The sequence below is a fragment of the Aptenodytes forsteri genome, unplaced genomic scaffold (genome assembly GCF_000699145.1).
Source record: "Aptenodytes forsteri isolate BGI_AS27 unplaced genomic scaffold, ASM69914v1 Scaffold118, whole genome shotgun sequence".
In the NCBI taxonomy this organism is placed as follows: domain Eukaryota; kingdom Metazoa; phylum Chordata; class Aves; order Sphenisciformes; family Spheniscidae; genus Aptenodytes; species Aptenodytes forsteri.
This window is the reverse complement of record NW_008795859.1, coordinates 1,647,151-1,674,651: the sequence shown is the minus strand read 5'-3', so window position 1 is coordinate 1,674,651 and position 27,501 is coordinate 1,647,151. Positions and strand designations below refer to the sequence as shown.

The following is a 27,501-nucleotide window of genomic DNA, read 5'->3' as shown; positions in this document are numbered from 1 at the left end:
GTTTGTTCACCAAACTTGATGAGACAATTGCCTTTTGTGGTATAAGCTAAAGAAACTGGCTATGAGAATTTGGACTTTGCCTAAGGTAATAAAATATGACAACTTAGAATATTTGTAAAGGAATTTACAAAATTTAGAGAAATGGGGGAATGAAAGGGTTAAATCCCTGACAATTCCTGACTAAAACCTTGCTGTGATTTTTCTTAGCTTCACTTGCATAGTTTTAGTAAAGACATGTAAATTCTTGCCTGACAAGAATTTACAGGCCTTGAGCTAGCCCATTAGGCCTCCTGTGTAAATCACTGATAAGAGGAACTCAGGACGACTGTGTTAAGATAAGTGCTAAATACTAGTTAGACTGGCCCCCTTGTAACATTCCAGAGTCAAAAGGACTGAAAAGCTAATTCAATGACCATATATGGACAAAGGAAGCCCAGAGTTCAACCAGAGGACAGAGTGAGGAAGACTACCGACGACCACCGGAGGGTGAAAAGACCCTAACCCTAATTTTACTGCGCATGCTTGGATTATGTAAATGAATTCTGGGGACTCATCACCATAAGACTACCCTTTTCCAGGAGATTTGATGAATATGTATGATTTTTCTGTATATAACCTGATGTGCTTTGCCAACCCGTTGTAGCACTTGTGGCGGAGCGATCCCCAGTGCTGCCCAGCGCTGTTTTGCTTATTGCCATTGCTTGCTAATTAATAAATAATCAATTTATTAAACCAGGCTCTCCTCGATGTGTGGGAACTACACATAACAGAATGATTTGTTGTCTGTTTTGTTCCAGTGGAAAGCTGGTTTCACCAAAATGGAAAAATTTTAAAGGCTTGAAACTTCAGTGGAGAGATAAAATCCGTCTCAATAACGCCATCTGGAGGGCATGGTACATGCAGTGTAAGTGTCATGCTTGGTTGTGTCGCTTGCTTTAAAATATTTTCCCAGAGACATATATGTAAGAAGCAAGAGAATTGAAATTACTGTCTATTGAAAAGCTCAAAAATCTGCTGAGGGCCCAGATGTCTCAGAGGCTGTCATGGCAGTGCCTTTGGATTAGTGCTTTCTTAGAAATGTCCACACAGAGGCTGTACTGAGCAGTCCAAGCACAGCCTGAGATTTCCCCATTTACTGTTGGCTATCTGGAAAGAACCCTGGCTAGATTTTTTTTCACATCTTGCCATTGAAGTGACAGGGCTCTTTGCAGAGTCTGCATGTGCTGAGCACTCAGATTTTCATTCTTGTTTCAGACCTGGAGAAGCGCAAGAATCCAGTGTGCCATTTTGTGACTCCACTGGATGGCTCTGTTGATGTAGATGAACATCGTCGGCCAGAGGTATGTAAAACCTGAGGAACAGACTAATGAGCTCTAGAGTTCATAACAAGATTTTCTTGTTCGCTAGATATGAGAGCAGCATAGCAATTCTTTGCTCTGAAGTCTTTATTTAGAAGGAACCATTAATATAAAGCAGGTGTGCTGTTGAACCCATTTTTGTAAGTTTATCGTATTGAGATGATCAGGGTGCAACCAGAAGGACATTTATTATCTATGTAACTTATGTCTGTGTTCTAGTTTAGTGAAACGTAAGTCATAGAAGTGCAGTTTGAATAGTTAAGATTTTGACAGCCACTGCTCTCTTCTGGCTGGAGATTGCTGAAATCGGTGACAACTGTTTCCAGGATTGAATCTTAAGTGACCCTGTGAGAGTTTTCAGTATCTTTATTTAATTGATGAGGTGTGATTTCTAGTCAACAAGCAATTTCTTTTTCCCTGTCAAGGTAACTTCACGAAAAGAGTGTATATCAGTTTGCATACTTCATTTTTGTGCTCTTGTAAACATAAATGAAAACTAACATCTGCTTTCTGGCTCCTTGCAGAAAACCAGTGAGGCAGTATGTGGCGCTCTCTATACTGCATAACTCCAGAATAATTTATAACTGAGAGGAGTTCCAAATGAGAGTGTGGAACTGTCTCAGGTTTTTGAAAGAACAGTACTGATGTTTGTGTTGAAAGATGACCCTCGAACACAAGAAAGTTGTGTTAAGGCTCTCATTAGTCTGCTGTCCCCAGTTTATACTCTGCTATCTGTGATACATTAAAGACCCACATTGTTCTGATCCTTTTGTTGCTATTAGTATGTGGCCTGCAAGGTCACGCTTCTCCCTGAGCTGGACATCAGATTTCTATTGCTTTGTGTCATTCTTAACAGCTTTTGCGTATGTGTGTGCATGTTCATGTAACCTTGTGAAATTCTTTGCCTGTTTTCTGCAGGACAGGGTATTGTATGCTTTATACATTATATTTTAGTAAATTCATTTTAAAGGGGTTTTTCTTTTGCCATTTCTTAACTATTGGTTATGGTTGAGCTGATGTGGGAGATGCTGACAGTGCAGTCAGACATCATCTCTTGTTTGTTTATTGTGGGAAAGATGAAGTTAGTACTGTCAGATTTGCTCTGTGATAGCTGAACTCTGGGACAGTGTGGGCTGCTGATACATGAGCTCAAACAGAATTAGCGTGCTTTCTTTTGCATTTTTTCTGCCTGAATATTTGCTTGGAAATTTATTGAACATTCAGCCAATATGTGATTCCGTGTAATTCATGGTATGTGTTTGTGTTCTCAGGCCATTGCAACAGAAGGGAAATACTGGAAACGAAGAATTGAAATGGTCATCAGGGAATACCACAAATGGAGAACATACTTCAAGAAAAGGGTCTGTTGGCTTACACAGTGAAAGTAGCTTACTTGAACTTGATCAGTATGTTGTTGCTTTTTGACTTTCGATGTCACTCTTTTTGCTAGCATGCAAGAATACTTAAAACAGATGATAAGCTAGTACAGGCATACTAATCTGATTAGTCCCGCTTAACTAAAAATTATTGTGCAGGGACTAGTTGTGGATGATTGGGTCTTAAAAGTTTTGCAAAATCAGGTCTTCTACTGGCATATACAGGACCTATTCTGACTTTAACATGTGTTTTGTTCTCCTTTTGCAGTTACAGAAACATAAAGATGAAGATCTTTCGAGTTTGGTCAGGGTAGGTAATACCTGATAAGTGGCAGCATTTATGCTTGTAGAAGCTGTAATAAGTAACAAAGCTGTGACGTGCAGTAGCTTGCATTGATTAAAAACTAAAGACAAGCATCTTGCTTAAGCCTTAATTAAGGTTAGATACCTTAATATTTCTGCATCTTAGAGAGCAATGTAAGACTTGTAGCTTAAATTGAATGGAGGAGAGGTTGAGTGTAAAGTGCTGTGACAGAAGAAACGAGAATTAGTATTGGGTGCCCAGAAAGAACAATCTCTTTGAGGGCTGGCACATTGTTTCATCTTGTTACTGAGTCCTAGCTGGCACTACTGCCTTGCTTATGTAACTAGATCTGTGAAGGTGTGTGCGCTGCATGTTGCAGATCTTAAAAAAGGCAAAATGTTTAAAGGAACAATGGTATCACCATTTAGTATGCCCTCTAAAGCCATCAAACCTACTTTGGGCATATAAACTGATGATCAGAAGCACTGTCTGTGGTTTAAGGAACAATGGTATCACCATTTAGTATGCCCTCTAAAGCCATCAAACCTACTTTGGGCATATAAACTGATGATCAGAAGCACTGTTCTGTGGTTTTGGTTGTTTTTTTTTTTTTTCTTTTTGGAGTTAAGCATAAATCTGTACCTGTTCCAGTTTCACAAAACTCTCAGCTGTTTTGGCCGTGAGTTCCAATGCACCATTACAGTATGTTGGTGTAGTTGCAGCTGCATGTTGGCTCGGCCACAGGAACCTGGCTGTGTGTGCTTTTAGTCTGCAGCAAATGCAAGGCGATGTAATTTAGCTTAGCCTGTAGTGAAGGACGGGTAAGCCAAGTCACATTATGTTGTATTTTTCATGGGCTAAAACTGCACACAAGAATATCAACGTACCTTGTGCAAAGTCAGATTACAATTACACTTAACTACATTTCAGAGATTCAGATACGCTTCGGGATAGGAATTGTTTGCTTTGAGTTTTTGCTGTGCATGTTATTTTTAAATCTTTATTCAAACCAAGGGATCGTTAAACTGCAAAAATATACGTGTAATCAATGAAACTAGTGTTGATGAGGTTATTTTGTCTTATGTCCTTCTAGTCAACATCTGTTTTTTGGGAAAAAACCTTTCCCAGAGTATTGTGGTATTCTACTGAAGGTTTCTGTTGTTGCTCAAATCAGTGAGCTGAAGTTATTGTTGTATTTGAAGTACCGCTGATCTGTTTCAGTCCATTTGAAAGGCTCCTAAAGGAGAGTTTCTTTCTCGAAAAATGAAGATTGTTTTTATATATCTGCACCTGACTGCTTTAGCATTGTCTAGGCAGCCTGACTTTTCTTCCTTTTCTTTGGCAGGATGATGATTTGGTTCTCTGGCAAAAAAGAAGGTATGGCAGAGAAACCCCTGTCCCTATGGAGGAAGGCAGCCTTTTGGATGCAGATATGCTTATGTCCGAGTTCACTGACACGCTGTTCTCCACGCTGTCTTCGCATCAACTGGTTTCCTGGCCAAATTCCAGGGACATAGGTATTTGTTGGCTGTTAGCTACGTTGATTTTACAATGGGAACCTCTGGGAGAAGTCTGGTTTGTTGCTTTGCTGCTTTTCTAGTCTTGCCTATGAAATTTATCTTATTTTGCTGATACAGGTAAAAATAGGTCAGAGAATCTAGCTGTCTAATGCTTTATAGGTTATGGAATCCCAGTTATTCATCTAAATTTAATTTCTGTCTTGGCTTCTTACGTGCTGCTCCTAGCATTGTCCTCTAATGTTGTTCTGGATAAATCTGTAATGAGCAGTATTTACCTTTATCAGTATTGAAGGCATTGTTATTTATCTCAAAGCATGTATGTGTGTGTGTGTGTATTTTTAAGGCAATGCCAATGTATTTTTCTTTGGATATATCCGTTAGAACAAGTGCAAGTCACATCTCCTGTAAAAACAATCCCAAGAGCTACACAGTTCTGTCAAATGCTCTCTAACTCAAGGCACTGACTGTCTAACGGGACAGCAGATGTCCACTATGCATCATCCTTGCTGCACGGATGTCTAAGCTGTCTGAGCAACTCCAGAGCAACTATGGTTTACATGGAGTGTACTTGAGGCAAAATGAAATTGATGATGGTTTATTTTAAAGTACTGTGCTATGAGCTGTGGTGGTTCAGGTTGTGTTTCCCAGCACGTTTATGTATTGTGCAGCAGGGGTGGGACAGGAGGTTTGGGAGCAGGAGGTGTCCAAGCTTGGCAATCCCCAGTTGTTACTCAGAGCCTTCAGGTTTCACCTCTTCCATTTTACTAGTTGAAAGTTTCATTCCCCAATGGTTTTGATTTCAGAACTGTGCTGTAGCTCTGAAGAAAAGCAGATGCTCAGGTCATTTCAGCAGCAGTTTTTCTGTAAACATCCTGGCCAAGCCTGGCTGTGGAGTGTGTGTTGGTGTTGTAGCCAAATGCTATATTCTTACTGCTGTTACTGTGCAAGTGATGTGAAGCTAATCTAATCTGTTTCTTGAATTTTCCAGCACACTTAGGAAATGCTGACATGATTCAACCAGGGCTTATTCCTCTCCAGCCAAATTTTGATTTTATGGATACTTTTGAGCCTTTTCAGGGTAAGAATCAGACATATAGTCAATTTCTTTGAAATTGCAGTGATTTATGAACCAGTTTTTAACAGAATATTAAACATTGCAGATATCTATTCTCTTTAGAAGGCAAGAGATTTGAGTGAAAGGTGAAGAACACTTGATACATGTTTTCGTTGTTCATTATTTCAAGCAGATGCATATGTGGGTAGACTCCCTTGTTACTATGACCCCAGTCCTTTACTTACCTGGTTTTGAGAGTCACTTTAGGATTGTTTATTCCAACATTTGAACCTGGTTGTTAATTTGCCTTTCAAAAGAATAGCATTTAGACCTTAAGTCATTGAGTAATTAAAGATAGAACATCAGATGTGGACAGGCAAACTCACAGAATCACTAGGGTTTTCCCATTAACACTTCCTAGTGATGAAGCGATTTAACACTTTGTTTGCCTTGGAACGTTTTCTGGTACTCTCAAGAATTACATATGACATAAACTACTACTGACAACTTTGATGGTTATGGATCTTCCTGGAAGTCAAAAGTCATGTGTTTGCTGGGCCTGCATGCAGTCTGCATCAGATAACTGAATTTTGTGGGACTGCATTGAGAATCAGCTCTTGGCTATCTGTGTGTCGGTGAACCTTAAACAGCAAACTGATTTTTGTATTGTCTTCAACTTGCATGAAAGTTGAAGATGACTGCCCTGAAGAGATCAGTTCCTCTGGAAAACAATTCATTGCTCAGTCAGCAGCAGTTGTATGAAGCAAAAATCTCATGGTTTCATTATTTGCTAAATAGTATTTATATTCCTTTGAATTTTAGTATCTAGCAATGCTGTACCTTGAGTATGAAAAGTAGAAAATTAATAGGTGACTTTTCACTTTTCAGATTTATTCACACCCAGTCGTTCCAGTAGTTATTTCCCTTCTGTGTCTGCTGTCAGCTCAGCTACAACAGACAGCAGCAGCCATTCTTCCCAGGTAAGAGAGGTTCTCAATCTTTAAAACAACCTCGTCTCAGACACGTATGTGCTATGAAGACTCTCAGACATGAGCCATGTCCTTCTCAGAAGGAGTTCAGACAAGAGTTTCAGGGGTCATGTCTGAATCTGTAACATTTTTCTTTTCTGTCAGTCTCCTGTCCTGCCGTCGGGTTCATTGCCCAACACACTTCCAGCGGGGAACATCAGTGATGGACTGATTGCTTCCTCAGTACCTGCTCCTGTCATTCCTGATGTTGGCACTGACCAGTGTTCCAGCATTAGAAGCGGGGAATCTTTCATCCAGCCAGCGGACTTCACTCCCGACTCACCTCTCGGCGGGCCACAAACTTTTATGCCAGTGTTTCAGACACCCTTGCCACTGCTTCAACCTGCGACACAACAGCACCAGTCCCCGTTGCCTGCAGTGCCTCTGAATTCTAGCTTAAGCTCTCCACCAGCTGCGTTTGCTGCACCAGAAACCCAGAAGTTTGGCCTCTGTGAGTCTACAGTTATCACCCACACAGCTTCTGCTACGTTGACCCACAATGCCCCTGCCACCACCTTCAGCCAGAGCCAGAACGTTGTCCTGGCAATGCAGCAGCCAGGTGCAGGAGTGCCTTGTAACCTGGCTTTCCAGACTACTGTCCTGCAGGGACAGCCCCAGCCCCAGCTGCAGTCCCAAATGACATTTGCACTCCTCAAAGCTGTTCCTCTGGTCAGTGCTGGGACAAGGCCCAAAGAGTCACAAAAAATAGTGCCTGCTCCGAAGCCTGAAACAGTGTCCTTATTGTTAAAGAATGCCTTCATCACCCCAGGTGAGAAGCACTGGTGGTGCTCTTTTCTGAGTGGGACTAGCAGGAGGAAGAGACCTTCTTGCTTTTCTTGGTTTACATAATAAGTAAAATTCAGCTTCCTGAGGGTGTCCAAGGGACCCCTGAATTCACTGGTGTGTGGCTACACTGTTCAATGGGATGCTCTGGACTGCTGCAAGGATTGGAAGCAGTTTGGTTGTGAGTGTGAAAAGCCAACCTGCCAAAGGGGGTATCTCCTTGTAAAATTTGTGCTGGGCTGTATAGATGCATCAGCACATGGGATGACTAGAGCTCTGTGCTCCTACCCCTTAGAAACCTTGTTTTTGATGTTTAATGCTGTTCCGATTAACTCTGCCCCTCAGAGCATTCAACCACAGTACAGTAGGAGGTGGTAGGGAGATAGTGTGGGATGGAGAATGGCAGATCTGTCCCTGTCATTGACTCATCTGGTTGCCCTGGACAAGTCACTATGCCTACCTGTGCATCATCACACCCTGTAATACCAGGGTACTGGTGTACATCCTTTGGTAATACTTTGGATGTATTCTGAGGTTCATCTTAGTGTGCCTGAAACTCTTTGAGACTGAGTACAGTGTTGGCTAGGGAGCACCTGTTGAAGTGGGCCACAGTGTTCGTCCAAATGGAAGCATGGGAGTGTGCCTCTGATCCACCATCAGTGCTCCCTAGAAGGACCGGGGTGATGAGAATCAGTCCTTCCAGTGGGGAAGGACTAAGAACAGGCAGGGGGAGCTGGAGATCTTTGTCTCAAGTAATCTACAGACTCTTGAGATGCTGTCAGGAGTGCGTGGTTTTCAGCTCAAGAGTATGAGCGCCTAACTGATATGCTGGGACCTCCACATTGGGTATGATTTGGAGCCATTGGCACTGCACAAGGCTAAGAATAGCAAGTGTGAGCAGAGAGAGTTTTGCTTGTGGTGGTTCTTGTGGGAAAGCTCAAGACTAGAGCAGGACAGGCAGTACACTTTTTCTTGGGATTATTGCACACTGTTTTTAGACTTGTGCTGGCTGGGGGCCAAGTGACTTCAGCCACCCGAAATGTGCAACAATAATCCAAGAAAAACCCTGCCTGGAGGAATATTGTTAAACAGGCTTTACTAAGGGGTAGGTGTGTCTGCCAGGGCCTGGCATTGTGGTTACCCACCAAAAAAAAAAAAACAAAACATCACTGTTCAGGAGTAGAACAGACCCAAGGATCTAATTCTAGCATGTCACTGGGAACACGTTGGCCCATGATTAATAACACTAGGGTGTTAATGGCAGTGTTTCTGTCTATAGTACGTTATAAAGCAAGAGTCCATATACCTTCAGCAGTCAAGACGTGTTTCTCACCTAGTAAAGCATTGTAGGCAACTCTCATTTTCAGAAAGCCTTTGCTCCTAGCTTTCTTAGTGCTTGTTGGGTTGTTCCTCACCCCATATATCACTTTCCCAATACTTCGTCAGTTATTTCTGGATCATCACAACTAGCTTCTCATCTAGATTTAAAGTTGTTGCTGTTCTTCATTCCTGGCAGTGGGATCACAGTGCTCCTAAACTGCTGGAACACCAAGCTCAGAGGTCAAATCCAAGATTTTATGTAAAGACTGGAGCTTTACTTTTGGCAATAGAATAAACATCACTACTTGTAACTAAGGCAATGACTGTCATTTGTGTTCAGGACAAACAAATCATCTCATGACTATAAAACAAATTGCATTATAGCCTGCGTTAGAAAGGGATGTGTAACATTTACTGCCCTGTGATATAAGGACTCAGAAATCTGCACAGATTGTCTCATCAGGTGCAAGACTTCACATGGGAAAGAACTCTGCTATCACCACTTCAGGATGAATGTTCTGATCTTGAGAGGAAAGTCTGCAAAATATGTATGTGTAGGATAGAAACGTGAAAAATCTAAAGGGGCATCTAAATATGTGCTGATTGTTACAGTTACCCAAATGTGGAAGTCAGAAATACCAAGTTTGTGCAGCAGCATTAATGCATTGGTAAGAGTAGGCTCTTTAGCTCAATAGAGATGTCATAAGTCTGTCTGAACATTAGTGAACAGTGGAAGGGTTGTGATTCCAGCTTTATATGTGGGAATGCTCAGACAAAGCATGAACTCCCTGTATCAGAGTGACAGTGCTCTCTGCTAGATATACCCATGCAAGGGCTGACACGAGGTTTGTATGATCCACAGGCCTTTCTAATAAAGGCTATACAGAAACTTTAGCTGATTCAAAACACAGTTGTTGTTAGTTGCAGATGACACAGTAGGGGAGAGGACATTAGATATCCTGCACTGTCTCCCTGTTCTGCTGCGTGTGTCCTTCAATATCCTGATGCTAAACTGCAGAGGGGTAGTTTGGCAGTGACTGAGGTACTCTGACGCTTTTCATACATTGTGACTTTATTAGTACAAAGGGGAGCTGAAGCCAATACAGGCTAGAATGGAACTGAGTAAGTTTGGTTTAGTTTTCTCAAAAAGCATGCGGAAGCTGTGTCTTTGCATGATTCTTCCCTTAGTAACAATATAGGATGGTTAGTCATGTTCTCTCTAAAGTCTGGGCAAGAACAATGTCAACATTAATGCCATGTCAATAACTGTACATCTGCATTGGTTAAATTGAGACCTTAACAGATTTATGTTAGACTAGAATACTGTAGTGGTGAAAAAAACTTTAGAGCAAGCATCCCGATTTCTGTCATGGGGGCAAGCCTCCTGTGCAGACTTTTTTTGAGAATTTTTTGTAACTTTCTCTGTGGAGACAATTGCTGCTATTCGTAATTATTTCTAGCTGTCTAACACTGCAGAACTCCTGGTTCTTCAGCCTATTTTCTGGCATTTTGGTGCTGATTCCCAATCACATTTGGTTGTCTTGTGCTTGTGTGTCGTGTAAAGCAGCTGTAAAACCAGATAGTGAAAGAACCTAGTAGAGTGAAGTGGTGAGGAAGCATGAAGTATTGAATATGCATCCTTGAGCTGGTTTCTGTCATTGACCCTTTCTGGGTCAGCAGAGCAAGCCTGAGATCCAAGAAGTATGGATGGGAGAGGAGAGGTGAAGGTGATCTTCCTTCTGTGAAATCCAGCTCTGATAGAATGAAGACACTTTGCACCTCCCTGATTTACTAGGTACCTCTGTAAATTCATCTTGAAAGAGTGACAGTGATGCTAGAAGCCTCAGAAATAACTGGTGTGTTAAGAGTCCTTTGTACTGAATTCATGGGATTGAGATTATCAGAAAACTGGTGGCACTTTGTATTGCAATGAAATAGTACCAGATAGGTGCCCATTAATCCATTCCCCTGTTCAATGACAAATTATTTCATACAAAATAATCTTCAGCTTTTTTTTTTGTCTCATTAACTATTCTAACTTGTGTTCTTCAGCTGCCTTTCAGGGACAGTCCAGAGCTGTGATTGTAACTCCAGCACCTTTAAAAAGAGAGGGGATTTTGACGCCAGCCACGTCTCAGTCTGATGTTGCAATTGCACCAGCTGGAATTGTCAGAGTAAGGAGAAGAAAAAAAAATATTTGTTTTTTAGGCCTGTTATTTGCAAGTAGTTAGAGCCGTAATGTGCTCAGGAGGGTAACTAGTCCACTAAATCTCACCTGTTACCCAGCATATACATTTGTGCATTCAGCTTTATGCTTGCTTATTTTTAATGTAGCTGCTTTATGCTTTATGGAAACACTATCTAGTCTTCACAGACTCTGTCTCACACAACAGTAAGATTACAAAGAGGCATGTATACACAGTACTATGAATGGGGATGGTTTGTGCTTTTTATTAATCGTGCAGAAGCTAGAAGGAACCCAGGATGCTCAGCTTTCCATTTACATATTGGAAAGCATGCCTTGAGTATATGAGTGGGTTTCCCAATATGTTGTATGCAGGAAGGTGAAATAGTTTTTAGTATATTATGCTGTTGATGTGTTGTAATACTGCTTTAAGTTATGAAAGGATACTGGTCTCCTGCCAGAAGTTTAACTTCAGTGCCTGCCAATTCCTTATATATTAGCCCTTGTTTCATGTCATCAGATTGTTAATCATGTATTAATTTGCCACTTTTAGTGAAAGGCAAGGTAACAACTCTCTCTCTCTCTCTCTCTTTCTTTCTCTCTCCCCTCCCCCCCCAATCCCTTCCCTCCCTCTGCCCCCATCCCCCCCTTCCTGCTCTCTTTTTCTTTCTCTCTGTTTTTCTCTGTGCTATTTCTATGCTGTTCCCAGGCTCCCGGGGTGACGGAGTTCCATATTAACATTCTGGTTGGTCCAGCACAGCAAGCACCAAGTAGTCAACAAACCCAGTCCACAGCCTCACATCTCTTCTCTCCTAGCGTAGTCCAGGATGTGTTGGTGAAAAGAGAGCAAATCCCTTCCCACAGTAGCAGTTCACAAGTTCCCTCACCTACACCTAGTAAGTTAGAAAGCTGTAAGCATTCTCTCTCCCCTACACATGTAAGTGTGTTTCCATTGGTTAGGGTGTAAATGGGCCTTGAGGATTCCTGGATAATTTTTGAAGGAAAAGCTTTTTTAGGCCCTTCTACCCTGCAGCTTTGGTTGCATCCAGTTGTTTGCAATTTTTGTCTTAAACTACTGTGCAGCGTTCCCACAAACTGTGATTTTGTGCTTCCTGTAAGTGGCTCCTTTCTGAAAGGATGTACTGTCATAGTCACCAAGAAATTAAACCCGTTTGAAAGGCATCTGTGTAGAAAGTGCTGAATAGGTTTGTTGTTCAGTATCATAACTATAATTTTGATTGGAGGATCTCAGACACAATCCTTGTTAACAGCAGGTAAGTGCAAAGACTCCTTTTGCATGCGTGTTGATAGAGCGCTATCTGGGCCGGTTTTAGAGACATATGCTGGTTTTGCTGGTAAATGGCTTGTAAGTGTTACTGTCGTGTCCCAGGCCATTAGAGCCTCAAATGGGGGAGTTTAGCCGGCTGATGGAATTGCAGCCTACAGGTTCAACATGGCTTTGCTGAAATGTGTGTGTGTGAGGAGTATTTACAAATCACTACTTGTGATGTATTAGCCTTGTGCCATGAAATACTAAGCTTTCCCAGCAATCTTGACATTTTCTAGCATGTGGTTGCTGCATCAATGAGTATAATTTGGTTGCCGACTTTCATTTCAGTTCAATTCTGAATAGAAACTTCTCAGCAGTTACATTTGCTACAGAAAGTTGTTTGTTAATGAGACTTGTCTTTCTTCCTTTATGAAGGCCGAGACTGTCAGAATTCAGGCCAAGCTTCCCCCTGCACCTCTGAGCAGAGCCCCAGTCCACAGTCTCCCCAGAACAGCTGCTCAGGAAAACCTGCCACTGACCCTAATATGGCTGCATTTAAGGTGTGTGTCCTTTCCTTTGAGGTGCTTTTCTTCTTTGCCTTTGTAGCTACTTTTCTGCCCTCATGTCTGAGCATGGACTAGAAAGCAAGTTGTGCTTCAGGAACCACGGAGTATATTTGTGCCTTAGGCTTAGCTTGCACTGCATCTGTGCTGCTCTGTTCAATTTAAAATTTCAGACTTTAATAATCTGCTCTGCTCCTCAGGGTTGTGTCACCAGAGGGGCCAGGCTTAACTGTACCTCTGCAGGTCCTTATGGTCATGACAGCAGTTCCTACTGTGGTTCACAGGAGTGTTATGACAGGTCTCAGTTTACTTGGTCAAAGGTTTCAGGCTTAGTTTTCTAAACCATGGCTTTTTGCCATTGTTCTGTTGGGGATCTTCAGGTCTGCAGGGCTCTGGCCATCGCTGGAGAGGGAGTTCTTGACCTGCTGAGTTACTTACATGTCTCCAGTGATGCTATGCTGCTCCACAGAGAAGCAGCTCCACAGACTCTACAAGTTACAGCTGTAAAACCCTTCGAGAATTACTGGGGTAAGAACTCGGCGGTCTAGAGATAGCATCTGAAAGCTGGCTGTACCTCATACACAAGCTGACCTTGTCAGAACACTTTCTGTGATGGTATGAGAAGCTTCTCCACAAAAACCAGCCAATGCAGGAAAATCAGCTCTAACCCTCTCATTCATTCTATTGTAAAAGGCAGTGATACTTAACCGTTTTCCAAGTGCCAGACTCTTTTTGGCTTCTCTGTCTTTGTATACCCTATGAGTTGATGTCAGCTTGATTACTCCGAGGGCAGAAAGGTAAGTTTAAACACTCGCAGCCTGTGATTGCACTCAATCCTAGCTCTGCTGCAGAGGAGAATCAGAACTGCCACTTGCTGAGCATGCTGCAAGTTACTCGTAAAAATTTGCAGTTCTTTGCTTGGCATAAATGCTCACAATCAGTAGTTGCAGCCTGTTCTTGCTGCTAGAGAGCAAGTTAACAAAGGAACAAATTGTTAGGACTGGCCGATGGTGGGAAAGTGGCCACTAGATGGAGGAGTGTTCTTAAAAGTAAGGGCACTGTAATGAGATAGGCTTTGTAGCCATTTAAACTCACCTGCTTTGACAGGAATTGCTTTAGGTGTGTACTGTCAGTAACTCCTTTGTAAGACAAGAGAAACAGTGATGTTTGCCAGTCTCTAGATGTATGTTCTTTTGTTCCTCTGCACTGTTAGTTAGAGTAAACAGTTCTGTATTGCTGGGTAACATTGTTTTTTCAGTTTGGCAAAGCATAGAGGGCGCTGGAAGTCTCAGTTCTGCTCTTGAACCTGCATTATCTGTGGTTTTGGGCAACCACTTCACCGCTTTATTACGCTGTTTTCCTCCATTATAAAATGGGCTGATGGTGAGCTGCCATCAGAAAGCCTGGCTTTGCCAAGAATACATTCTCAAAGTGCAAACTCTTTATTTTCTTTCAGGGATTTTGGTGGAAACAACTTCTAAGTTTTTAATGCTACAAATGAAAATGTTAATTCCTGACAAAGCCTTTATCCTCAGGGTAGGCGAGAGTTGTGGATTCTTTTTTCTTTATTTTTGTCAGACTGCCTATTTACATCAGTATACATTATATATGTATTAGGAATAAATTATATGGACTGCTTTAAACTTAAAGGCTTCAACAAGATCCTAACTAATTACATGCTCAACAGTTGGAATTTGACTTCAGAAAAGGAAATTGTGTAGCGGTCTTAAATAGGAATTTTTACTTTAGGAAGAAAACCTTACAAGGTTTGGAATTGAATTTAATACACCGGACACTTCTTTTTAATAACTTCAATCATTGTTTGCAAATTTATAGTCATGTGGCTTTGATTGGGAAGACTGAATGTCACAGTTCAACAAAAATGACACTGTGAATTTGAATAGCTGAAACACTCATAGCAGTAGAACGGTAAAGGAGAACAGCATAGACTGAGCTAATTTTATTTATGCAGAATCGAAGAATGAAGCATATTTCAGAACAAAAACGAAGGTTTAATATCAAGATTGGTTTCAGTACTTTGAACAGCTTGGTTTCAGCCAACTCCAAGTCGGTAAGTAACTTGGCAACACTAACAGTTTAATATGGAATATAAGAAAGAGCCATTCTAAAAAGGCTTGTTAATAAATTTAATCTCTTCACTGTTGACTGAGAATGCCAGTCAGTCAGTGAAGATACTTGAACTGAGGGACTTGGAAAGGGAAGGGTGATAAATCCATGACTTAGTCAAGAGAATGTATGAAAGCGCTTCATCTTTTAGACATTGTTCTTCTGATGCAGCTTCAAACGTTGAACAAGTCTTGTCTGATGAGATGCTGCAGCTTTAAAGCCAACAGGGAAAGAAGAAAAACTGATCTTTGCAATCCTTGCTCTTGGGACCCCAGTAATGAAGATTTTTGTCATGTTTGCAGCGTAAGATGACTTTGCATTTACTGTTATGTCACCTTTCTTCTGACATACTGGCTTTTTATACCCATTCTGGATGGGTTCTGGTCCCCATAGCTGGACTTGAAAAAGCTATGATCCAGCCAGTATCGTAAGCTTATTCTGCCTGAACCATGAGCTAGCCAGAAGCCAGGTAGATGCTGTTAGTACAATGCTGGGCCTGGCTTAATATACCTTGACATTTGGCCTGAGCTAATATACCCACCGATAGGCACAGCTTGTTAGCTTAGGCTTCGTGCCATGCTAACCATAGCTGTGCTGTGTTTGGCCATCTGAGAGCATGACGGAGCAACCTTGTGTGCCTGCAAATACTGTTGAAACATGTCAGTGAGCCAAAGGAAGAACAAAAAAGTCCAGTGAAATGTCTAAAACTTCCTACAGCAGTGAGATCTCTACCCCCCAGGAGGAGTCAGGAGCCTGGCCAGTTCAGATGATTTTGAAAAATCCTTCTAGGACTCTTTACATCTAGTATCACCCAGCTGCCTTTAAGAATTTGGCCCTGTGCCCACAGCCTTGCAGATGTTCTCAGGGCTTTTTTGTCCCATCGCCTGTCTTTTGTGCATAGATTTACAGAGAAAAAAATTCCCACCTGACTACTTATTGTCAAATGACTTTGTCCAAATTAAGAACATATTCTGGCTACACTAGTTAACTTAGTTCACTAAATTGAAATCAAGATAATTGAAACACAGACTTGTCTGCACAACAAAATTCTAAATGTCCTTTACATACCAGTACCTTTTGAAACATGGAAAATACAAAACCTTATTGTGCAGCATGTTGATTTGTTTACATAATTTTTATAGTTTTATACATTTAGGCCATAAGTTGTCAGAATTTCAATTCCTGATTTGAATAGCCTATTTGAAAGGTAATCAGTTTTGAAAACTCAGCTTTAGTAAAAAGTCTGATTATTTTATTTCTCAAGTACAGATTTTTAATTCGTTCCTCAAAACTGAAGGGTATTTTAAAAAAGTTTTGTGACATTGTTTCTGTCTCCTTTGGTGATAGCTAGACCCTGTTAGCTTCTGTTTAAAAACTTCAGGTTTCCCAAACTAAATAATCTATGCTGTCAACTTCAAACAATGCTTCTAACAGCACTATAAATCTATCAGCAGATGTAGCACATCCTTCAGTACTTCAGTAAAAATTGTAAATATTTTTAAGAAGATAGGTAATGAAATAAAACATTTTAAATTATTAAAATACTTCTTTCAAAAAAGTAGCAAAAATGTAATTTGTGGAAGAAAACAACCACAACAACCACCACAACCACATTTCTCTGTACTAGTGTGCAAACAGGAGTCAGAGAAATGAAGAGTTGCGTATTATCTTAAGTGTTTCGCTCTGCCTATCTGTGTGCTTTTGCACACAGTGAAGGAAACTTAAGAAAAGGTGCTGAAGTGCTTTTCTAGGTGTTACAGCAGGTTAGGGGCAAACTCTTCATCTGTCTAGCTTTGTTCCAGAAAGTGAGCTCTATGTTTGTGTTTGGTCTAGATCAGCCATGCAATCATGCTCCAGAAAACAGTAGAATATATCGCTAAACTACAGCAGGAAAGAACACAGATGCAAGAGGAAACCAGGCGCCTTCGGGAAGAAATCGAGGAGCTAAACGCTACCATCATGTGAGATTTGGGGAGCTTTCTGTAATGAAGCAGAGCAGCTTGAATGTTGCTTTGGCTAACAACAGGGAATATTTGCCTCAGATGTCATGCCAAACAACAGATAGGTATTGAACAGAAGTGGAGTTGCTACCAACTTTCAGACAAAAAGCATAGTTGCTGTGGGATGGGCATTGATAGCAAATCGTGTGGATTTTCAGCAAGCTCTGAGCATGAATGCATAGCAGTGGCAGCATCAGAAAAGATGCATCAGGTCAGTTAGAATAATTCTGAGAAGAAGCCAGTGACAATGTTTTTTTTTAAAGCTATGCTCACTGGGTGATCATACACTTTTACTCTTCATGATGGCGTTGCTGCAGTTTTCCTTCCAAATGCAGTCAATTTTATAGGGAAATATGATTGAGTACATAAGACGCAGGACTTGGAATCAAGGGGCTTGCTACTGGCTGAACATAACTCTGATAAGTCACTTCACCTTTCTGGTGCCTCAGTTTCTTCTGTGGGTTTACGATAGTTATGTACTATCGCAAAGCATGTTGAGAACCCCAGTAGTTTTTCTTCCCTCTGCAGAAGTGTTAGACTTACCAGCAAATCAAGATTTTTTTTTTTTTTTTTTTTTAAAGTATGATGATGTCTGTTTGGTTTTATTTTAAATTGATCTGTGTCTTAAGAATCTCTGTAGCATTTTGTTCTGTAACATTGCTCAGGAGTAACTGTAAATTTTTCCTTGACTCCTAATGTGCCTTTTTCTAATTGGATGCCAAAAACTACTTTGTTCTATGTTTTACTTTGTTTTCAGTTTTGTTGCTTGTAATAAGAAGTATGTAGCAACTTGAGAAATCGCTTTGCTGCATGAATATAGACAAAATTGATGGGAAAACAGTATGTATTCCTGGCTATAACAATTACATTCTGGGGGGGTCATGCACTGAGAAACCACCTTGGTCAGGGATCCTGGGATACACACTTTTCTCTTGCTGTAATTTAGTCTGGAAGAGAAGTGTATCCTTTCTGGTGGGGATTCTGACCTCAGAACATCTTCTTTTCAGTTCTTGTCAACAGCAGCTCCCTGCTACCGGGGTTCCCATAACACGGCAAAGATTTGACCACATGAGGAAGATGTTTCATGAGTATGTGAGAAGCAGAACCCTGCAGAACTGGAAGTTTTGGATTGTATCCTTTTATATTAACGTGCTGAACTTGAGGTTTGGTACTAATATATTTAGAGACAAGAACTCTGGATTCTGATGCTGTGACTTTAAGCCAAGTTATTTAAATAACATGTCAATTTTCATTCACATCTGTATGTGGGTATGAATCCTTGCCTTACCAGCTGTCGTGAGGCAGAACTTGTTCACCTTAAAGTATGGGAGGTAACCTGAAAGTAAAATGCAATACAAAGGCAAGGTTTTCTTGGTGGGTTATTATACTGCAAGAAACGTTTAATGGACGGCTTCTGTAATTGTAGCTCTTGCAGTCTTTTGGAAAAACTGAACAGAGAATAGCAAAGATTTCAGGGGAAGAAAAATTATTACAAACAATTACTGAAGCTGTTGCAATGGCAGTTTTAAAAACTTGCACGTTTCTCTTCGGGTTTTTTCTCTTTTTTTTCCTTTTTTCTTTTTTAGTTTTTAGTTTGTCTTTCATTGCAACAGTTAATCAACTTAGTTTCTCTTTGCTTCTCCAATGCTAGCAGCTGTGCTTGTAAGGGAATGATAATGCAGCAGGTAGAAGGACACAAACTGAATGAAACCAAGTTAGCTGCATTTGTGCTGTGCTGTATAGACTTAACTAGTTTGGATCAAACATTATTAGCTTGAATCAGTTCAGGGATATTAGTAATTAGCAATGAGCAGTAGTGTTAACCTTCCCTTTTCCCATTAAACTTCGTATGTTCATACAGCTATATTTTTTATGTCTGTGTTCTGTGCTGCTTATTTCCCTCTACCTGGATAATATGAGTATATATGTGCATGCTTGTGCATGCATGAAGTATAGCATTTTTAATACTTTGATATGTGAAAATGCTTTCTTTGGTGTTTCCTGGTTTATGTTGGCCCTAGAAAGATACTATTCCTTTTAGCATGCTTTTAGGAAACAATTCTTAGCAAGATCTCACGCAGCCTCTGATAACTTAGAGCTGGTGCAGCTGTGGAACCTCTGGATTCTACAGCACTATTAAGTCTGGAACAATTTGAAGTGAATTACGAAAATAGGGGTCTTCAATATATCAATGAAAATGGTTATTTAAAGACAATCCTGCACGTGTTTTCTGATTGGATAGTGTGTTTATTTTATGCTGCTCCAAGATGTTAAATAGCTCCAGAATTTGGAAGTGAGACACTTCTAGAAAGTGGCAGAAGTTATCAGGGATAAAGATGCAGTTTTGGGTAGCTGGGTTTTGTAGTATTTGGGGAAAGACAAAGGCTTTTGTAGTTGGTGAAAGAGAAGGTTGGTAGGCAAAGTAACGTTCCCAAACTTCCCTTTACAAATCAGGATGTAACTGTGACGGAACAGTTGTTCTAACAGCTGGATTGAATCCTTAGCGCATGCTGACATATTTCAGAATGTCTTGCAGTAAAAAGTTGACAAGGTCCAGGGGTGAGTGCTAATAATAATAAAAAAATCTCCTCCTCATGTAATGACTGTAAGAGAGAGAAGGGCAGTTTCATTACAAAAATGAAAATACCATAGATTCTGTTGCATATAGGAGGGAAATGAGTAATCTGGTCCTGGGCTACTAGAGATAACCCGAGAATAGAATACTCTTGAATATTAGAATATCGATAGAATACCCATGTTGTTCTTCCAGTCACTCTGTAAAAGTCTGTAAGGGGAAGCAAATCCCTTCAAGTATTCCAGGCAATTGTTAGACCTATCTTGATTGTCAGCCACAGTGAGAAAGATGGGGGTGCATGACAATGCTGAGATTGGTTTGGGACACATTCTCACATGCTGCTGACTGTAGTCAGAAAATCCCATCTGGAGAAACATGGTAACATAAAGCCACAGATTCTGAGCCTTCAGATGAGTTTTATCATCCAGCCAGCTTCTGAAATAATTGTACGCGTAAGCTGGAATCTACTTAGTGAATTATCATGGCGATGTTACAACAAGCTGTTTTGAGTTCAAACATGGTGACCATTCCAGGAAAGCTCATCTGAAAGCCTGGGAGCTGGGACCAACTGAGGCTTGTGGTGGTGGTCTGTACATTTTAATACACTACTAGCTAAGAATTCTGTCTGCTCCTTTTCTGCCAGGAAGGTTATTGCCAACTCCAGGCCCGTCCTTCCAAGCTGTGATGATAGAGAGCCAAAAGAAAAGCTTGACAGTCCTTAGCTTGCTACTGTTCTGGTCCACACAGATGCAGATCAGCAAGTCTGGTCCTTGGTGTGGGAATCCTTGCCACGCCATTGATCATCTCTGAGAATCTGCTTACGTACTTTGAGGTCTTTGTTTAGCTGCAGTAGCAGAGAACTTGAGTGTTTGCTGAAAAATCTGCCTGAGAAATTGGCTGAATACTTGCACTGTTGGCCTGTGCTGGACTTACTATTGCCAGGCAAGACCCATCCAGGTACCCCACCTTGGATGCATCTGTGGTGTGCTATGGAAGTGGTGTGGTTACACTAAAGCTTCTATATGCTTTTGCTAGGAAAGCATCAGCGTGGCTTTCATGAAAAAGTGACAACGAAGAAGTTGAACGAATTACATGTATGTAGAAGTTTCAGATACTTATGCGCTTGCAACAGTGCCACAGCGTGCAGTTGGTTTGTAGGAGATCAGGTGATCAGTTGTACAGGAATTTTGCAAAAACTAATAAGTATCACTAGGAGCTGAGGTTCAATTTTTTCCTTTGTCTTAGTGCTACAGATTTCAAAAGATATTTTTTGAAATGTTGCAATCCCTCTAGTAGTTGAAGTCCGTTTAGAAGTCCACTGTTTTCTCTGCAGACTGAGCTGTAGTAGCCTTTCCCATAGAATGTTTTGAACTCCTCCTTTGTTGTCTCCCTTAACGTTTGATGATTTGCAGTTCAGCATTATTATTAAGCCATTGTTTGAGTCCTTCAATGGGATGGTTTCCACAACAAGCTTTAAGGATCTGAATCAAACTGCAATGGCCTGGTTGGATCAGCACTGTTCTCTTCCTATTCTGAGGCCAAGTAAGTGAAGTTCTGTCCAGCAGTTATTCCAGATCATAGAAAGTAAGACGATATACAAAACTATTTCTTGAAAGTCAGAGGATGACAAAGCAAGCACATGATGCTGAATATGACTTCCAGTTCCTTTTTATCTTAGTGGAAAAAGAACAACCTCTTTTGCCTGTGAAGGCACTTGGTTGCATGCTTAACACTGAACAGAAAAAAAAACCCAAATTGCTGAATATAGATACCAGAATTTAAACAGTCTCAAGCTTCATTTAAATTTCAAATACTCTGCTCTAGCTGGAGTAAGTTTGGTAGTGTGATTTATCTCACTGTGAAGGAAGACTTCTGAGATTTGTATTCAGCTTTGGAATGACCTTCTGTTTGGGCATGATTGCTTGATCCTTTCCCCCTTGCAATTCAGCAAGTGTTTACATTTACAGTTATAATTGCCAAGTGGGTACTCTCTTTTGTAGAAGAAATAGAGGTGTTTTTTTAAACGTCCTAAATCTCCATTCCTTGTTCCCTGGGCACAGTTCTTGCACACCTCTGATATTGCTGTCGCTGTGTGTGGAGGTATGCATGTTTTGCAGAAGTATTTCCATAATTCTGTCGTGCGTAACAGCCTTGTAGTACCTGCACACTATGCTGCATGGATCTGTTCACAGTCAGGCTAATGGCTTTTCTTGATACTTTTGACTTTTTTTATAGTGGTGCTGAACACCCTTCGGCATCTAAGTACAACCACCTCAATTCTGTCAGATCCATCGTGCCTGCCAGAACAAGCCGCTGAGGCAGTTAACAAGATGAACAAAACAGCTGGCGAAACCTAACAACCAAAGACAATGAGTTGCTTATACAAGGGGTGGAGAACCTGCCAGTCTAGCAGCCTGGCGAGTCTCCTTTCAGTTGGTGCACTTTAGAAAGAATTCTCTCCATCACCTGAGACATCGTTCAGGGCATCTGGCTCTGCCTTCAGAATATGTGGAAGTATGATGCAACATTGTCATAACGTTTTGATTCCTCTTCAGTGCTGTGCTGTACTCCGTTAAGTGAGAAAACACCAAGCTCAGGTAAATTTAGCAGGTTTGAGTCCTGCAGGCAGCAATATATCTCCATCAATGCAGCATGCATCTATATGCAACAAACATATTTCTATGAAACAGCTTCAAGTACTAAGTTCTCTGAAGTGTAAATCTTGTACACCAAGGAATGTTCTCTTAAAGGGGAAATATACTTTTGATTTCATGAAACAAAATGTGCTTTTTATTTTGTTTTCTGGTATTCAGTTCCATTTGTTTTACTTGAATAGTGAAAATTGTTAAACAGGATCACATTAAAAACCAAAGGAGAAGAAAATCCGTCAGTGATGTCAACTCATGGCAAAAATACTAGAATTAAAATCTCAGGCTGTGTTTTGTGTATTTTTATTTTAATGAGTGTATCATTGCATATGATCAGTTTCAAGACATGCTTTATTTTCTAGCAAATAAAGTAGCTGATTTTTATTATTTTTCCTGATATAGCCATTGCAAGTGAGTAGCAGGCTATGCAGTAAGTGCAAAAAAGCAGTTTAGATTGCACAGATTCTGCAATTAGGATAGATACATGAATGTCATACCCATTTAATCTGTGAACTGTTTTCTTGCACTCTGCGCAGTTCAGCTGCCTTCCTCATGAAATGTGCGCATATCAAACACATCCATAGATAAAGTAGTAGCGCTTCAGAGACAAGAATTGAGTTTATAATGTTAAGAAATTGGCTTTTTTGTTATCTCAGAAACTATATCAAATCACATGGCCTTGTAGTCAGTTCTTTGCTTCTTCATCTTTTTTGCTTGTTCTTTTTGCCTTCTATCTGGAAAACCTGAATGGCTTAGCTAAATTTGGTCTGTATTCAGCATGAATTACAAAACATATAAAAATATGTTTAAAACCCGAAATACTGCATAACATTTTTCTGTGACAGTCTCAGCAAGTACTGTGCTCTGCTGCAGATAAACTTAGTCTCGTTACAGCAGTGACAGTCTGTCCATCCTGAGACAGCACTGGGATGTTCATTCCAGCTGATTGTTCGTAGTCTGGAATGATCCTATGACCCTTGTAATTCTACTCGTTACTTGATTCTGATTCTTGAGAGCTATGCAAACTGTGGGTAACGTAGTTTTCTTCTAGTTTTGAAAGCAGGCTGCCTGGAGCTGATTAGCAGGCTATCACAGTGCTGAAATGAGGAGCAGCTAAAACATTTGGGCATTGCACATGCTTAAATGAGGTCAGTAGGTTCTCCTTCAGGGGATGTAGTTTTTCTCTGAGTTGTCCCCAGTCTTCTCCACTTGGTGGGTCAAAGTTTAAAAAGAAACAATAGGCTTGGGGAGTGGGACTAAGCACAGGGAGTATTTTTCTTTCTTCTTTGTCCTGAGATTTTGCAGCTAATGGCTTTCATTGCTCACACATCGCATTGTGTGTGAACAGGGCCCTCTCCCTGAGCAGAGGTACTGTGAGTTGAGGAGTTGGGGGCTGAAGGGGACGGCTGGGGGGGAAAGGAGCCGAAGGGAAAGACAAAATGGCATGATCTAAATACCAACATGCCTTTCTGTAGCTGTGCAGGTAAATGAGGAGATGCTACTTTTTTTTTGGTGTTTTGTTTTGTTTTGTTTTTTACAGTAGATCTGACAGGTCATTTGAAGTTTGTGGCACATGTGAAAGCCTGTGTCCCTGTGACAGAACCAACAAAAATCCAGGCCTCAGCTAAGGAATGGTTTGTTGAAATAGTGTATAAAGGTTGTCATAGTAATTAAATAGTGAGTAGGTTTTCAGGGGGGATCCGTATCTAGGTCTTTCGTAGATAATGTTGTAATCAATTAAGCAATATCCTTTGGGATGCATCTGGATAAAAAACGTTGAATAAGTGTGAATTCTTTTTTAAATCAGTGCTTTAAATCCTCCCATTTTTATCATTGATTGTGAACTTGATTCCAGTAAAGTCATTTAACACTGTGATTAGCTGGGGAGCATCCCTCAAGTTCTTTCTTTACTGGGCTATCTCACTGAGATGCATAGATAGCTACATGCATATGTGCATGTTAAAAATATGTATCCGGTTTTCTAGAAGCAAATCAGTAGGCAAATTGTCCAAGAACAGACCCACTTGTGGATTTGCTGTACTTTTCAAGTGAACAGATTCTGTAATGCCTCCTCCACAGTGTGGTCTCCTGCTTGTCAGGCAGTGGTTGTGCTTGATTTTTACCATTACTAGTATCAAAGATATTAGAGTTTTGTCTCAACAAGCAAAGTGCACTACAAGCATACTTCAAAGCCCAGGGAAGTCTGACAACTTCTAAGCTTAAATCCTAACATCTCAGTTCTCACTGAATGGATTGGAAGCTGAAAGGGATCTTAAAGGAATAGGAAGGGGTAGTGTGACTGAACTGCTAAAAATTTTGTCCATTAGCAGTTTTTATCTGGATGTGGATGGAAAAACCATCATGCTCATTGCACCATGAGTTGGTTACAATTGGAGGGAAAGTGCTTATTTTACTAACTTGTGGTGGAGAAACAAGCTCATGGCACTATTAAAAGACTGCAAATCTTAACTTAGTAAAGAGAAAAAAATTAAGTCAAAGATTGCTTACTTAGGCAAGAGTGTAGGAGGGAGGGAAGTAAAAGTGAAAAGATACTTTCCACGTAGTGCAATTACCAGAAATTATGTGGCTGCTCTTTGAAGCAGTGATTCAGTATATTTTTGTCACCCTATTATTGCAAATCAGAATTCTTTTCTTTTATTAGTCAACCTTGTGAGGGGTGTGATTTCACTTCATTTGGAAACACAGGAGGAAAAAGCTGTATTATGTCTCACATCTGTACAGTAGAAGTACTGAGGATTGGTATGAGAAGAGATTGACCTGACCATGTATGTATTAATTCCTACATAGTTTTCCACTTTGGTTTATATTTGAACTCCTTAGTCTGTCTCTCTTACCCATCGAGGAGTCTAAATACTATATTTCTTTAAAAAAAAAAAAAGAAATTGGTAACACTTTCTCCCCTAATTTAAGCTGTCTAATTTCATCAGTGTCACCAAAGTATACTTAAGCAAGCAAAACACACGGTGCCTATACTCTACACAGAATTACAGATGATGCACGTCTGTCTTCAGTGAATTGGTGCTAAACTTTTAAAGAATCGCCATATAATTGAATACAAGTCATATTTAGTCAAATCCAACATATTTCACTCAATAAGGGAGTGGCTAGATAAAATATTTATGGCCTGTGATATGCACAAAGTCAAACTGAGATTGTCTAGTGGCTCCTTCTGACCTTGAATTCTATTAATCAGTATATTGTAGATGGCCCCCACCCCAAACACAAGTTCTGGAGAGCTTGTGCATTATCTGATGTAGTTATTGGGCTTGTATGATGCTTCCTGTTAGCAGGAGGAGTAAGTGGTGAAAGTTCAGGAGCAAACTAGAATTGAAGGAATTAATGAGTAGTAGGAACAGAGACAAGTGCATGCTTCATTTTGACAGTCTGATCTCTGGACAAAACCAAAGGATTCTTAATTAATACTATTTGACCTGATTGGCATGTTCTTCCATGCTTTTCTAGACCCCTCGGGAAGCCTTCCTTGAAGGGAGACTTAACTAGAATGTTTCCATCTGTGCCTTAGATCTTGGCGTCCTGTATGCATTTGATTTATCTTAAGTCATACATTCTTCCCCCTAATACAGTGCTATGTGGAAAATTCAGTGAATTGACGAAGTGGGGCTTCCCTGGGTTTTAAGAGTATTTTATCTGCATGGCATTACTGTGTCCCTTTGAAACTGAGGTTGTGAAAAATTGTGTGTATGTATGGAAAAAATTGCGTCTTTCCTGCTGACTTCACCGTCCTCCCCTCCCATGTACACACGCACATATGCACACACGTACATACTGTCATACCAAAAGTTTGACAGAAACCCAGTGAATATGCAAATGCTTAAATCTCTAAATCTGGAATGGCTTGAAAAGATAAAGGGCTGTCAAATTGCATTGGAAAATAATATCCCTTTACTTTGTACCTTCAGGTTTGGTTTTTTTACATTCCCTTGAGAGTGTGTGTATGCAAGTGTGATAGGGGTGAGAGGGGCAGGTAAATTTTGCTTTGGTTGCTTTTAAAGCCCAAAACTCCTGAAGAGCAGTTTGAGAGCAGGAGAGGGAAGCTCACTGCAGAAACATTCAGTAAGATAATGCTTTTGTAGTACAAATTATTTGAAAGCTATTTCACTTTGTTTCTGGAGTGGATAATTCTTGCCTTGATGTTGCCAACTAGAAGATACTGCTGAAAATAGAATGGGGTGTTAAATATTTTGACCTTTTTCTTTCTTTCATTCTTTCTTTCTTTTTTGGTTCCTTTCCACCTTTTATTGCATGGAAAAACACCCAAAATCAAAAGGCTGATGATACCTGCTTTAGGTGCTTTAGGGATTCAGTCATACCAATCTCGAAGAACTATGGACAACTGTTGATGACTTTTAGGAGGTTTTTTGATGAGGTGAGGCAACAGGAATTTTCCTATTACTCCTCCTTTATACACTTGAGTTTCAGAGGACATCATTTGTTTTGGGGTTTTTTCTTTTATAGGGCCCCAATATTGTTCCCACAACATCAGTTCAGGGCTCAAGTTTCCTTTTGTTTCATCCTTGGTTGGATTTCATGCTCACTTACTGTGTTAGAGCGGAAGTAGTAGTACCAAATTGTAGATTGATCCATAAAACTTGATTCAGTTAAAAAGAAACACATCTTAGGTATACAATAGAATGACTTTCTAGCCATTGTCTGAACTGCTTTTATATCTGAACTTTTCCAACATGAATAAGGCTTTGAATCAAAAGATATCAATGTTAGGAGCAAGCCTTTTAATTAACAATACAATGAATAAATTGCTCTTTTTCTTCTTCTAACCTTGTATGTAAACGTGTTTTAAGTGAATGGAGTTCATTCTTGTTTAAAAAAAAAAAAAAGGGCAAAAAAAAAAAAAAGCTTGGAGGTATGAGGACTTCAGGTTGTGCTCTTGCTTTGCCTAGGTTTCCTGTTCTGTTGCATGACACAACTTCTGTTGTGCTGTTGATATGTAGCACTTTTCAGTAGGTCTGTTAAATTGTGCAATGCATTTTTTTATATTTACAACCAAAACAATAAAGGTTATTTTTTGGAAGAAACTGGTTGTAATGCCTTTATTTTCTAACTGGATGTGGGGAAATGGTAAGTGGAATTGTTCCTGGACCAGGACCAGCACCTGTCATGCTTTTTGCAAGTCTGAAAAGTGACAAGAGCTCATTTCCCTATTAGCAATGCTGAAGTTACCCCTTTGGGATCTGTGTGTTTGGCTTTCCCATTGCAAGGCTTGTATCCTCTGTTGAGCTTCTGAAGCTTGGACTCCTTTTAAGAAACTTGGTGCCCCTTGGGCCCTTTTTGACTGAAAGAATTAACTCACTCTGAGCTTACTTGGAGTTTACAAGTGATTTTTTTTTTCT

The 27,501-nt window shown here is 40.4% G+C and overlaps 1 protein-coding gene across 1 annotated transcript; it reads left to right on the top strand.

Moving 5' to 3' along the window:
- Nucleotides 1–418: 418 nt before the first annotated feature.
- Nucleotides 419–26,984, top strand: MLXIP (MLX interacting protein). The gene is made up of 17 exons (XM_009283970.2): nt 419–456; nt 798–904; nt 1,255–1,340; nt 2,630–2,719; nt 3,003–3,044; nt 4,384–4,555; nt 5,547–5,636; nt 6,501–6,592; nt 6,746–7,409; nt 10,796–10,917; nt 11,638–11,824; nt 12,634–12,758; nt 14,734–14,832; nt 16,722–16,849; nt 17,896–18,019; nt 20,876–21,005; nt 21,699–26,984. Exons 1-17 carry the CDS (start codon nt 419–421, stop codon nt 21,818–21,820), a joined length of 2,418 nt encoding a protein of 805 aa, XP_009282245.1. The 3' UTR covers nt 21,821–26,984.
- The last annotated feature ends 517 nt before the right edge of the window (nt 26,985–27,501 follow it).

Excerpts from the sequence above, each read along its gene's own strand:
- MLXIP (XM_009283970.2), top strand. The coding sequence starts at position 419 with ATGGACAAAGGAAGCCCAGAGTTCAACCAGAGGACAGA. Across the intron at positions 2,720-3,002 it reads GAACATACTTCAAGAAAAGG|TTACAGAAACATAAAGATGA; the intron begins GTCTGTTGGCTT and ends CTCCTTTTGCAG. Across the intron at positions 6,593-6,745 it reads GCAGCAGCCATTCTTCCCAG|TCTCCTGTCCTGCCGTCGGG; the intron begins GTAAGAGAGGTT and ends CTTTTCTGTCAG.